This window comes from Canis lupus, chromosome 18, assembly GCF_048164855.1.
Source record: "Canis lupus baileyi chromosome 18, mCanLup2.hap1, whole genome shotgun sequence".
Taxonomy (NCBI): Eukaryota; Metazoa; Chordata; class Mammalia; order Carnivora; family Canidae; genus Canis; species Canis lupus.
The window spans coordinates 708155-722028 of record NC_132855.1 but is presented as its reverse complement, the minus strand read 5'-3'; the positions used below and the strand labels follow the sequence as shown (position 1 = coordinate 722028).

General features: G+C 43.5%; 1 protein-coding gene across 16 annotated transcripts in view; it reads right to left on the bottom strand.

Moving 5' to 3' along the window:
* CADPS2 (calcium dependent secretion activator 2) overlaps positions 1-13874 on the bottom strand; it is a 454201-nt gene that overhangs the window by 154943 nt on the left and 285384 nt on the right. For all 16 annotated transcript variants that reach the window (XR_012010532.1, XM_072783288.1, XM_072783294.1 and 13 more), the window contains one exon: positions 4494-4560. Coding sequence is in view for 15 of the 16 variants with exons in the window: in XM_072783288.1 (XP_072639389.1) it covers positions 4494-4560 (67 nt within the window). In the remaining variant the exon portion in view is untranslated. The remainder of the gene's footprint in view (positions 1-4493; positions 4561-13874) is intronic.

The following is a 13874-nucleotide window of genomic DNA, read 5'->3' as shown; positions in this document are numbered from 1 at the left end:
TATTGTAGAATATGTAACATGTGGAAGCATTTGAATAGGCACTAGAAACTATAGAATCACGAAATAATCCAGTTTGATTAAATCCGAGAATTTCAAAGCTATTAAATGGTTGCACGTTATATAACAAACAAAAATATATTAGTGCTATAAGCACTCTACAACCATGATATCCTCCAAATCTAATACTAAAATGCTGAATAAGCACAAGAAAAATGAATAAGAAACACTGGAGTTTAATTTTGATAAGATTTCCAACATATTCTTCAAAATCAATTGTTCTTTCAATCTGGCTTAAACTAACATTTACCATCTTCATTAAAAAAAAAAAAAGGCAGCCTCTTACAAAATGTAAGAATCTATTCAATATGGTAACTACACTGACTTCAGAAACTGAATGGGGACCAAACTAATCTCATTTACGATCGTACTTAGAAGCTAAATAAGCACCCCACGTTAATCAATATTTCCCCATTCTGGACTCTGCTTTAAATGTTTATATGAAGGTCTTTTCACCTCAGCAGCTATTCGAGTGTTCACTTCGAACAATGACTTTGCAGCTGGCCAAACCAGACTCTCAATCAATTTTTATGAGTACAAATTCTTGAGCTGATGGCTACATCTCCAGCTATATCACTCATATAATACCCACTCACAAGTGGTGATGAGATTCACATTATCGCCAGAGCACCATTCCGCCGACGGCAGCAGCAGACACAGCAGGGGGACAGTGGCCTCCCTAGAAAAATGACTCCTTCACCTTTCAATAATGCAGCCCGCAGGTATGAACCTACAAGCTGCGTGCCAACAGAATGAGAGTGCTCTTTAAAAATACTAATAAAAACCACCCAGTTCCTCCCAACGGGTCACTCGCACTGAATCTCCATACACATCCATCTTGATTTTGAAGTGTGTGCATTCAGTTTGTCTTCCCATTACATTTGGAATTGAAAGGAAGATTTAAATGTATTTAAAACTTCAAAAAGTTGCCAGAGTACTGGCATGTTTACCTCCCTAGGTCTGGCCGTGGAATTCTCTGTACGAGTGCACGTGTATTACGTATATTTGTGCAAAATTATAATGCTTAAATGTGACTTTAGATGGCAAGATGGTATCTCAGGTAGAGTAAATCTGAATTCATTATAGTCTGGTGGTGATTTTTTCTGCATTTCAATTATGGAACATATGAGCTCACCTTTAAATTTTACCTATGGGTTTAAATTAAAAATGTGCCCTTTAAAATGTTACACTTAGGGCGCCTGGATGGTGCAGTCAGGTAAGCATCTGACTCTTGGTTTCAGCTCAGGTCATGGTCTCAGGGTCCTGTGACGGAGCCTTGAGTTGCAGTCCATGCTCAGCGGAGAGTCCGCCTGAGATTCTCTTCCTCTGCCCCATCCCCAGCTCCTACATGCTCTCTCTCTCTCAACTAAATAAAAACCTTAAAAAAAATTAAAATGTTAAACTTACTTTTGTTACCAAGAGGACGCTCTAGCTTCCCAGAGACATGGTTAATGTTCCTCAAAGATATCTCAATTAATGATCTCAAAGTATTCTTTCGTTCCTAAAGTCTTTTACAGAGTGATCATCAACATATACGAGTTTGTCCTATAACTTTTGATTCCTGTAATCCCACGCCAGAAAATAAGGCAAGGAGCAGAGGATTACCTCAAACCTCGCCTGGCCAAACGCTTGAGGTGATCACCTGATCTCTCCAGACAGCTCTAATGGAGTCCATTTTCATATACACAATGAACATAGTTGAACTCTTTTAACCCGTCATTTAACCAGGTCTCTAGACTAACGAACACTCTCCGATTCATTCTTTAAAACATAATGAACACGATCCAGCAACTGCACTCTGGTATTTACCCAAAGGAGCTGAAGACTTATGTCTCCATAAAAAGTTGCCCAGGAGTGATTATAGCGACTTTATACATAATTGCCAAAACTTAGAAGCAGCCAAGATGTCCTTCCACGGGTGAATGAACGAACAGACTGTGATTCACCCAGACAATGGAATATTATTCGGTGCTAAGAAGAAATGAGCTATCGAGCTATGAAAAGACATAGAGAAAACTTACAAGCATATTATTAAGTGAAAGAAACCAGTGTGAAAAGGCTACGTGCTGTATGATTCCGACCCTGGAAAAGGTCAAACTACGGAGATGGTAAAAACCACCATGAGGTTTTTGCCATGAGGGAGAATAGGCAGGAAACAGGATCTTTAGGGCAGTGAAAATACTCTGCAGGACACCTCAACGATGGACAAAGGCCATCAAACATTTGTTGGCGCACACACAACACACAGCACCAAGAGTGAACCTTAACATAAACAGCACTTGCTGGATGACTATCATGTTCAATGTTGGCTCACGTACCAAGTGACATTGATGATGGGGAGACTGTGGCATGTGTGGGGGCAGGGGGCATATGGAAAAATGTCTGTACCTTCCTCTCAATTTTATTGTGAACCTAAAACTGCTCTAAAAAAATAAAAGTCTGAGGCAGCCCTGGTGGCTCAGCGGTTTAGCGCCGCCTTTAGCCCAGGGCCTGATCCTGGAGACCCGGGATCGAGTCCTGCGTCAGGCTCCCCGCGTGGAGCCTGCTTTTTCCTCTGCCTGGGTCTCTGCCTCTCTCTCTCTCTCTCTCTTTCTCTCAGGAATAAAATACTAAAAAAAAAATAAAAGTCTGTATAAAAAAACCCTAAAAATAAAAAAAAATGTAATGACTAATATGTAAGACTCCCTGCTTGTGAAGAGTCAGCTAGTCAGTTTTGTGCCAATAACATCAGCTATTAAAAATATGGAATTAAGAAAAAATCTGCAGAGTAATGCACAAAGTGTGACTATGAAAAAGCTACTGTTTCTGTGAAAAATCAGTTGAGTGCTTTAAAAAGATCTGATAAAGACTAGTCGCTAATACAAAGTTGTGACGTTATAGATGAGTGAGACATCTGTAGGATATAGAGGAGACATAAATAGGAATAAAATCAAATGCCCAGAAAGATCTGCGTTAAAACTGCTTAGTAAATGAATGCATTTAAGTTCTTGTGCCAATGTAAAAAAATTAAACCTGGAAACTCAAGGAGAGGTCTCGTGGGTTTGGTTTCTGGAGGACAGACCACGACCCAGAACTTCAAACAGGAGACCCGCACTCAAAGCAAATGCCTGGGCTTTGTATCAAGATTGCCGATGTGGGTGTGCAATGTGGGAGTAATAAAAAAGTACTACGGTTAATCATTTATTTGGGGGCTTAAAAGTCTTGAGACTCTCGTTTTTATTTATTTTATTTTATTTTAATATTTATTTATTTAGAGAGAGTACGTGATCAGGGGAGAGGCAGAGGAGAGATACATGTAGGTGTATCTTTGGTTAAATTAGCTGACCAAATCCTGGCTTTCATCACATGAAGCTACATTTTAACCAGACAGGCTGGCTGTGTGCTATGCAGGTAAAGCTTTTGACCGAATTTTCACACTTTTCATGAAGTTACCATGCAATGGTGGCACATCCAACAATGGACAGAGAGCCTTATTGACAGGTTTCCCACCTCGTCGTTCACCATGTCATTCTGATGCCACGTAAGTCTGCTCAACGCATGCGTAGGAACTGATAAGATTTTAGAGACTGTTTTATGTTGAGAGCACCAAGGATGATTTTCTTTTCATATATACCCATTGGGAATAAAATGGCTTGGACTCATCATAGAATGAACGACTACTACTCAGAAGGTCACTCTTATGCACGTTTAACTTGATGAGTATATTCTATGAGCAACCGTCCCCCATGATTAAAAAACAAAGAACAAAACAGAGTCCACCAGAATGTCCACCCCAGTAATCGGTCTATATGCAGAACCCTACTGCAATCAAATCCACAGTCCAGGTAATTTAAAGATTTAATTATGTGCATAGGTCGTAAAAATTGCTTATCTGTAAAACACGGGAGCTTCTAAGTATTATGCTTTATCTATAAAATACCAGAATGTCGCAGCTTTTCACAAGGTATGGTCCTGTCATCCTAGAGAACTTTAAGATCGTTTCAGGGAATCTGCAGGGTCAAAACTATTTTTATAATAATATTCAGGCATCATCTGCCTTTTTCACAGTTATTCTCTCATGTGTGTACAGTGGAATTTTCCAGAGGCTAAATTTCATCTGATATTGCAACAGATTGAATGCAAAAGTTGATATGAAAATACAGCTGCATTCTGTTAAACTAGACATTAAAGAGATGTGAAAAAGTGTAAAATAATGCCGCTCATTTCCCTAAATTGTTTGGTTCAGAAAACAGTTATAAACAGTTATTTTACACAAAAATGTCGCTTGTGTTAGCATGTAAAAAACCTAGTACTTTTATTTTAAAATGAAATATTTAAAGGTCTTAAGTTTTAGTTTCTAACACAGTGAATATCAATCAGTAGATCTAACCCACGAGACAAAAGTTTGAGAACTGCTGTGTTGGATGGATTCTGTAACACGAAAATAATTTACTGACCTGAACGAGAACGAAGTACCGTTTTTTCCATCTTTTCCAAACCTTCTGTCCCAGGGCATACAGATATCTGGTAAGAAAAACAAGCAAAGAATATTTTAGATGAATAACGGTGCGGCTCTGTGTAATCGTGTTTCTTCCGTAGGTGTCTATTCCTGAGACCGGCCTGCTAAAGGCGAAGTTGAGTTCATCTGAACGCCGAGACAGCACGTCGCTTCTGTGGTACAGGATGACTGAGCTTATTCTAGGTTCTTGAAAGGGAACTGACTTATGTGGCTCATCGATTTGTTAGTTCTTATGACAAACTGAGCAAAGTTGGAGCCAGAAAGGATAATCAAAGAACCAGTGGGAATTGTATTCCTACACACACGTCTTCGGAGAGACCAAGGCGACAACTGGGGACAGGGCGCCCAGTGTCCCGGCTCTCCGATGACCGGGGCTGGGGAGTGTGGCCCACGGAGGCAGCGGCTACAGAGCCAAGAGTCACTGTCCGGCTAGCTGACCCCGAGTGAGGCCGGCACCCAGCCCCGCCGTTCCCGTTTCTTCGACTATCAACCGGAGGACTTGGTTTGCTGATTTCTGCGGTGTCTCCCAGTCTCACGATTTGCTGGTTGAGCTGATTTATGCAAGTATCTTACTGCAAATTTTCCTAACCACGGAATTCAGACCGCAATGTGGGTGAGGAGGCCGTGGCGTTAATTCAACAGAGTTACAACCTGGGCTTTGGTTTAACTTTGCGTTGCTAAGGGTAACAGGAGTTGAAATGAATAGTCAATCATTTGAGAATAGGACCTGGGTTCTCACTGAATATATAGATACATATATCAAGGAAGAAAAAGATGATGCTAAAAATTAATCAAGTGAAGCGTATCATGGAGAGCTATTTTAAAATTTGACCATGGAACCTTAAACACACCTTCTACGACAGTGGGAAACACGGTTAGAAGTTTGAAATGTGACGACTGCAGGCCTAATTTTTAAATTCAAGATTTTTCAATATTTTATCACAGTCCTTTATTTCTGATGTGAAGGTTTGTCACTGTAAAGGCTAAGCAAACTAAATTTATTTGCAATTCTGAGTAATAAAAAAGTACTACGGTTAATCATTTATTTGGGGGCTTAAAAGTCTCGAGACTCTTGTTTTTGTTTATTTTACTTTAATATTTATTTATTTAGAGAGAGTACGTGATCAGGGGAGAGGCAGAGGAGAGGCAGAGGAGCAGACTCCCTGCTGAGCGCAGAGCTCCCGTGGGGCTCCGTCCCACGACCCCGAGATCATGACGTGAGCCCAAACCAAGAGTCAGAAGCTCAAACGACGCAGCCACCCAGGCACCCCCAGAGGCTTTCATGATTTTTAAAACTAAAATCTTGGCATGACTTTTTCGTTTCTGTCTTACTTAAATAATTTTCTTTTGCAAAGCAAAGCAAACCTCGCCCCATTTTTAAGAAGAAATGCAGGATGTTGGCTGAGGCATGTTGAAATGGATGGGCACTCTTTTTAAATTCTTTTTAATACCTCTTCCCCATCTGTCCAACCTCCGGCCCGCCCGGCTCTGGCAACCACCCATCCAGTCTCTGTATCTATGAGCTTGGTGTCCTGGGTTCTGGATTTTCAGAATCAAGAAATAAACCTGCAATTACTCAAAGTGGAAATAAAAACTAGGCTTTTGCATGGGAAATCATCATCTGCACTGCCCAAATCAATTACGTAGTTTCTTCCAGACACATCCGCTAGCTGGGTAACTTCTGCTGGGCTTGCACAACACCCCTGACACCACGCTCCTGGGCATAACTCGAATTCATTTAGCATCCACGGCTACTGTTCTCAGCTGTTCACTAGCTCCTCCTGAGGTCCCTCCAACGCCCTTTGCCTCACCTGCGCTCTAGCCTCTAATTTCTCTTCTACGGTTTTGGTGACAGTGTTTCGCTGCTCTCTTGCTGCCTCTCCTGTGTCATTTCCCTCTCCTGAAAGGCACACACCCAAACTCCTCTCACAGGGTTAACAGCAATGACCTCAGGAGCTGGGTACTGTGGACACGACAGATGCAAGATGTACACCAAACAGCTGCCTCGGAGCCACAGAAGACATCTGGAGTCACCTTTGCCTGTGACCACGGCCCGCTTCTCCGCTCCTTCAAGTGTCTCGCTCAGCACGCTGCTCAGCACGCTGCTGGGTCATATGCAAGTGAAGGTGAACGGTGACATGCAAACCATCAACACCCCAAGCAAGTGTCGGCAAGTCTTCCTGGGAGCAACGGTCTTACACGAGGAATACTACACCCGCTGCAACATCATTCAAAATCACGCACCAACAAACTAGGAATGACGATGTAGGAATTCTCCGACAACAGCAGAGCTGTGGGTGGACACATAGATGCGTACACTGGACATTGGGAGGTGTCATAAGAAATTGGATGAAAGACATTTGAGACTGGAACCAAGGAAGGCATTTGAATGTTGGGCCATGAGGTATTTTGGGGTGTTGCACTACGAGAAGGAATTTAATCAGCCATATATGGAAGTCACAACTGAACAAGCACGTCTAGAAAGTTGCTAGGCATGAATTGTACAAGGAAAAAAAAAAGACAATTCAAAAAAAGATTAACTGCATAAGGGAAATGTTATAAATGCTACGTGGTAAAAATGATAGTTTCTGCTCTTCAGTTTCCACATTAGCCAGACAAAAATGTTATGAAATAAAATGGACACAAATACATCAGAAAAGATAACTATACTGAATAAGAACACATTGAATTCAACTTCAACAAATTTCGAGGTTTTTTCCACTCTAGGAATGATTAGTACCTAGTATCACTGTCTAGCTGCTTTTTTACTGGTATAAAATTAGATTCCAGGTATGAGAGAAATTTAAAACTAAGAGTGAAGAACAAGATGTTCATCAATATTGTTTAAAATAAAAACTCCAAAACCGTTAAAGAATCAAATGGTAAGGAATGGGTAAATGGCCATTAAAAGTGATGCCAAGAAGGGAGGATATGGAAAAATTATTATAAAGCTAACTTTATAAGCTTTATGTACTTAACTTTATGAGCTTATAGTATATGCATAGGAAGAACATCCAGTAAGATGCACCAAAATGTTAAGCCTGCAGTTAATACCATGCTGGAGATTAAAGATGAATCTCACATATATACATGTATTTTTAATAATCTCTATGCCCGACGTAGAGCTCGAACTCAGGACCTCAAGATCAAGAGTTGCATGCTCTACTGAGCCAGCCAGGTGCTCCTTCATATTGGTCTTTACGTCTTTACTTTTCCACTGAATTTCTTCACTGAGCATATCTTCCATTTTTTTAAAAGTAAGGTTTATTAGTAGAGTTTACATGAAGGAAGAATCATCCACTTCAGGTGTGTGACCTGGTGAGTGTTGGCACAGGGAGGTAAGTAACCACCACCACAGTGGACTGACAGCCCACCTGCAACCCTGCAACGTTCCCTTCAGGCCCCTTTATGATTCACCTCCTCCTCACATCCCCTAGCTCTGCATGCGCTGTTCTGATTTCTGACTTTACGTGGTTTTCCACAATGCCATATAGATGGAAAAAGACAGTATGGAGCACATTGTATTTGCTTCTTTCAGTTAATAAAAGGCTTCTGAGATTCACCCCGTTGTCTGTATCAGGAGTTCATTCCTTCTCACTGATGAATATTATATTTCATTGTATGAAGTTACTTCAACATGTTTATCCATTTGCCAGTTGGTGGGTATTTGGATTGCTTTCACTTTTCTAGCAAATCATAAACAAAATTACTATAAACATGCATGTACAGGTGTTTGCGTGGGCCTATGTTTTCATTCCTCTCGGGTAAGTATCTAGGAGCAGGATCACTGAATTATATGTGAAGTGTGTAACTTTACATGAAATTTCCAAACTGGTTTTCCAAAGTGGCTGTACAAGTTTACACTACCACTAGCAATGTATGAGAGCACGGCTTATTTTCATGATCAGAAAGAAATTACCATTATGAGAAATTTGGGGACCATAATCATTATAGAGCCATAAGTCCTATCCCTGATATGACAAAATCAAGTACCGTGACAAACATCCTTATCTTTGGTCTACAGCTACCCGAGTACTGCAGAACTCCTACAAGCTTTAACGGTTAAATGGTTTACGAGTTCTCAAGGCTATTCCCAAGTTTGTGGTTCAGTGACCTTAGCTTTAGGAGGACTGAGTTGTGGGGAGAGTAAGCAAAAAGCCGAAATCTTTTGAATATTTGGTCATCATCACATAGTCCATTTATTAGAAACTTCTATAAACATCAAAAGGTATTCTCTCGTCACCCATTTTTTTTTTTTTAATATTCAGTGTTAGGTTACAAATTCTCTTTTATGGATAAAAACCCAGTAATGTTGTTTTTATTTCAGAAAAATATATTAAAGTTACATTTAGTATATTATGCTCTACTAGGCAGTAAGATTCAGTTCATTACACTTACATAGTGATACTGAGTATTCTTAATTATTTAAAAATGAGTTACTTTATATAGACTATATCCATTAACTATTTTTTAAAGAATTTGTATATATATACATCAACTTGATTTCAAATAGTTATAAAATATAATTTTATCTTTCTTTAATGATTTAGAAAGGACCCTATAGCATCTCAGGGTCATTATTATGAACATCAATTATAACTGTACAATTCTGTAAAGGAGAACGTATGGTCGACAGGGCTAAATCTAGCAATGATATTAATTAAACAGATCTTTGAAAGCTATTTACCTGTCATCCATTTCTGTTTCATAAAGATAGTTTAGAGTTTTAAAAACCTATTATTAATATTATCCTTTCTGAATTCTAAACAAATTGGTTTTTTATTGCTTTATAGAATCTGATTCTACAATAAAGATGTAGAGAATATCTTCCAGGCAGTATATTCGTCATTCTGGACAGAGACTATCTTGGTTCATGTCCTATAGGTCTGTCGGGGAGTCGGCTCAGCAGTTATAATCTCCCTGAATATTTTGTAACCTGCTGAGTCATAATTAGCTTCTTCTGAATCTTGTATAATTAACTAAAATTAAAAAAAAATTTCAAGGGTATGTAAATCAGACCTGCCAAATACCAGTCAAACTGGGAACACAGAGTTAACTGGGCTCTACGTGACAATTTATGATGTTATCCAGTAAAATAAATATTTATCATACAGCGTGAGAGCAACATTCTCTAATGCGCACTGCTAGGCTTTTTTCACCTTATTTTGAAGAGGTTTTAAAGAGGAAAGCCAGGTTTTTTTCTTTTTTTTTTTTCATAGGGTTTTCAACATTATTCATTTTCATCAACCTATTGAATTTGGTTTTAAATGAAGCATTTTTTATACTTATCCTTGTTAAATTATTTCAGCTAAGTAGCAAGTGGATGGAAAATGAAGGAACACATATCAGCCCTTTTCACAGTCCTACTACATTCTCCAGGTCTCTATTAGAGTATAGCCGTGGGGGAAAAAATTCCTCATCTAAATTAAATCTGATCCAAGAATTACTTGAATGGGAGTAAGAGAGATATTCTTTTGTACATACATATTTGAAAAGAATATATTTCCAATTCTAATTTGTACTAAAGATGTAACATTTTTTTCCAGTGAACCATTTCCAGTGCAGCACAATACTCTTGTAACTGGAGTATTTTGGATTACTTTAAAGTAACTGCTCAGATACTACTTAATAGTGTTTGCTTTCATCAATACATCCAACTTAAGGTATTAAGAAGCTGTTCCCTTTGAACAAAAAATTGCCTGCTTAACTTTAAAATCTTCTCTTCTTACATGGGATTAGGTGACAAAGAAATTAGCAGCACTGACACAAAGCTTGGATTTAACACATAAGACTTAAAGCCTTGAAGCATTTGGTTTTATAAATCAGTATAAACACAGCAATAATCTTAAAGAAGTAATCCCTCTTCTAGGTCTGCTTCTGATGGAGAGTGCAAGTAGTTCCAAAGAGACACAGCGACCATTGCTCGAAAACAAGGCACAAAACTGTGTACCAATGTTTCATTCGCTTAGGACCATTTTTTTGGTATTGCCAAGTATTCTTGGGTCATCCTCTATCCTCAAATATAGGCTATGGGACACTGAACTTTAAGATTTTTGACTGCACATTTAAAATAGGATGTGGGTGCTTTTAGGAAAAACGTCTCGTGAAGAGAAGGAAAGAGAAAATTAAAGAACTTTGATAAGGCCCACCAACAAGGCAAACAGGGCATTATTTTTCATCTTCTCTACCCATAGCTGCCTACAGTCACGAGAGACTCTCAACACCACAAACGGCACAATCTTTATGATATCACTATGGTCCCTACAAGAGTTATGTGTTAATAAGCCAAGTTGCTTCTGAAGTTTTCATTTTGTAGACAAAAGCAGAGCCTAAAAAAAAAAAAAATAAAAAAAAAAAAGCAGAGCCTTTATGAAATCCATCAGAATGCTTTGTGACAACAGGAATAAACACTTCTGTTTGATCTGTGTTGCTCATTACCAAGATGTATTATTACCAATGAAATGGTCTCAAGAACAGAGTAAGAAAAATGGAGTTTGGTAAAAATGAGCTTCAAGCAAACAAAAATCGGTAACATTACTATGCCCCTCTGAACGTTTTTTAAAAGGAGATTCACGTATATCCTTCTGTGATTTGCCTTCCTTTAAGCCAAAATCCCTCCAAAATTATTAATAATAATAAATTAAACCACTTTTCTGTAAATGGTGTATATTTTCTGCTAATACATATGGGCACAGAGTTAATGAAATCTCAAGAACTCATTTTCTAGTTAGTTTTTAAAATTGAGATTTAACTCCACTTGCTGACACAGTCCGTCTGAGCTCCAGCACGCCCTGCAGTATTCTAGTGAACAAGCAGCTAATACGCCGTGTGCCATATTTAAGATGGAAAATGGGAACGTGAAATCACTAGTTACAGCTGCCCAACCACCTTAAAAGCACTTTATAGACTCTTTCTAACTTGAAGATTGTTCAGAGAACGCTTCGACATGCAGAAAAATCCTCCGTACTAAATATTGTAGTTAAGTTTCAATTAGGCTGGTGGCCCACACGTCTAATAGAAAGGAGAATGTGCCCGTGTATTTGCACTGAGTCCATGCTGTGGGAGTTCATGGTTTCACTTTATGATGAAAAATCATCACTAATGAATATTTGAAAACCTTAACTGTGTACAGAACATGGGAATCCTTCAGCGCCTGGATAAAAGGACTATTCTGCTGGATCACTTGAGTCTACTTTTAATTCAAAGCAATGGAACCATCAATCTACATGTCGAATGATAAAGTCTTCCTTGCACAGGGCTTCGTTTTTCAAGGAAAAATACAGAAAGGGGGCAAAATCAATATATAGAGGCGCTCAGTCCTGGAAAGGGCTTTCTTAAAGAGAAACCTCAGTCAAGGTTGAAAGAGCAATTAATGCAGGCTCAAGAACTGGGCCATTCTGATAGAGTTCGGTTAACATGTGGCAGAAGTAATCATCCACTTGTGAAAATGATTTTCGGTTCATTCTCGAACACCTTCCAGACACCCGTGATCCCATTTAACTGACAACAATGCGGCGGGCGGGCGCGGAGCGGCGGCTCCGGGGAGCCCAGGGGGCCGCTCGCCCTCAGGCGCCCGCAGCCCTCAGCCCGCTGCTCGGCCTCGGCCTCGGGGCCGCCCGCCCTCCCGCCTTCACGACCTCCACGACCCCGCAGCCCAGGCACGGCCTTGGAGACCACAGCGCCACCGCCACCCGCCACCCGCCCCGAGACGCCCGGACCCGACTCCTGCCCGGGGCCCAAGGCTCCCCCAATTACGTGGGGCGCGGGCGGTGGGGAAGCAGGGAGGGCCCGCGGGGCGTCGGCGGACAGAGCCCCGTACTCTGAGGGGCCACGGTGAGGAGCCCCCACATCTGAGGGACCCACGGTGAGGAGCCCCCGCGATCTGAGGGGCCACGGTGAGGAACCCCCACATCTGAGGGACCCACGGTGAGGAGCCCCCGCGATCTGAGGGACCCACGGTGAGGAGCCCCCACGATCTGAGGGACCCACGGTGAGGAGCCCCCACGATCTGAGGGACCCACGGTGAGGAACCCCCACGATCTGAGACCACGGTGAGGAGCCCCCGCGCTCTGAGGGCCACGGTGAGGAGCCCCCGCGATCTGACGGGCTTGCCGGGAAGAACCCCAAGACTCCTGCTGTGGAACGGGCCGTGCAGCCGGGGGCGCTGTGGAGACTTCCCACGGCAACCGTGAGGTGAATGTGGGCTTCTTCCCCCGTTTCCGAGCAGGTTCCCGGGGCTGGGGCCGTCAGAGGCGCCGCGCCCCCCCTTGCTCAGAGGCGCCGTCTCCCGGGAGTCCCCAGGGCGTGCACCGGCTGCGTTCCAGGCTGGCGTTGGCGGGGCAGCGGTGACACCGGAGGGGTCGGTGCGAGCACGCTGCTCACATGGCCACGGGCCGCTCCCGACGACATGGAAGCACAGGGCGCGGCGCTGCGAGGGGCCCTCTGCGGAGGCCGACGCCACCCAGTCACCCTGCGCGGGCCGTCGGGGGCGCTGTCCCCGTGGCTCACGGCCCGTCGGGGCGCTGCCCCCTAACTTCCCGCGCACACCTGGAGGACAAGCGGGCAGGAGCTCTGCTGCCGGCCTTGGCGAGAGCGCGCCCATGCAGCGCCCGGGTCACGGCCTCCAGGCCGCCCGCCGGTCCTCGCCGACGCCAACCCGCAGGCCGGATCTCACGGGCGCAGCCGTTCCCGCTTTGTTCCGAGGGCAGCACGGCAGCTGGGGGGCAGGCGGCTCCAAGCGGGCTGCCCCGCGCACACCCAGGCCCGCGCCTCCACCCCCGCGAGGCGGGCACAGGCCGCGGCCAGGCTCCCCGGGCCGCTGTGGGGTCACGGCCGGCGGACACGCGGCGCACCGAGCAGCCAGGGTGCGAGCACTCACGCCCAGCGGGTCGGCGTCCCGGCGTCTGTGACTGGGCCCTTATGAACTCTCCTCCTTTTAGGAACTGCAAGGGGCTCGGGCGCAACGAACAGGAGTCTCAGCGCGGGGTTTGCGCCTATGGAACCGGGTCTTCCTGGCTCCGCAGCGCCTTCCCTGTTGGCCCGACGTTCGCCCGCAGAGCCCGACTTTGATACCCGCGTCACCGAGTCAGCAGAGAACCGCAGGCCTCCGCCTTCCGTCGGGAGAGAGTCGGGCCTTCTCCGTGCTCGGCGGGTCTCAAGACGGACCGTGGGCACAGGCGCCGCCTGGAAGGCTCCTCCGGTGTGCGCGCTCCAAGCGCAAGTCACCGAACAGGTAATCTGAGGTTCCGAGCTTCCCAGCACGTCTGGGGCTGCCGGCTACGGGCAGGAATCCCGCAGTAAAAGGACGAGGCCGCGGCGA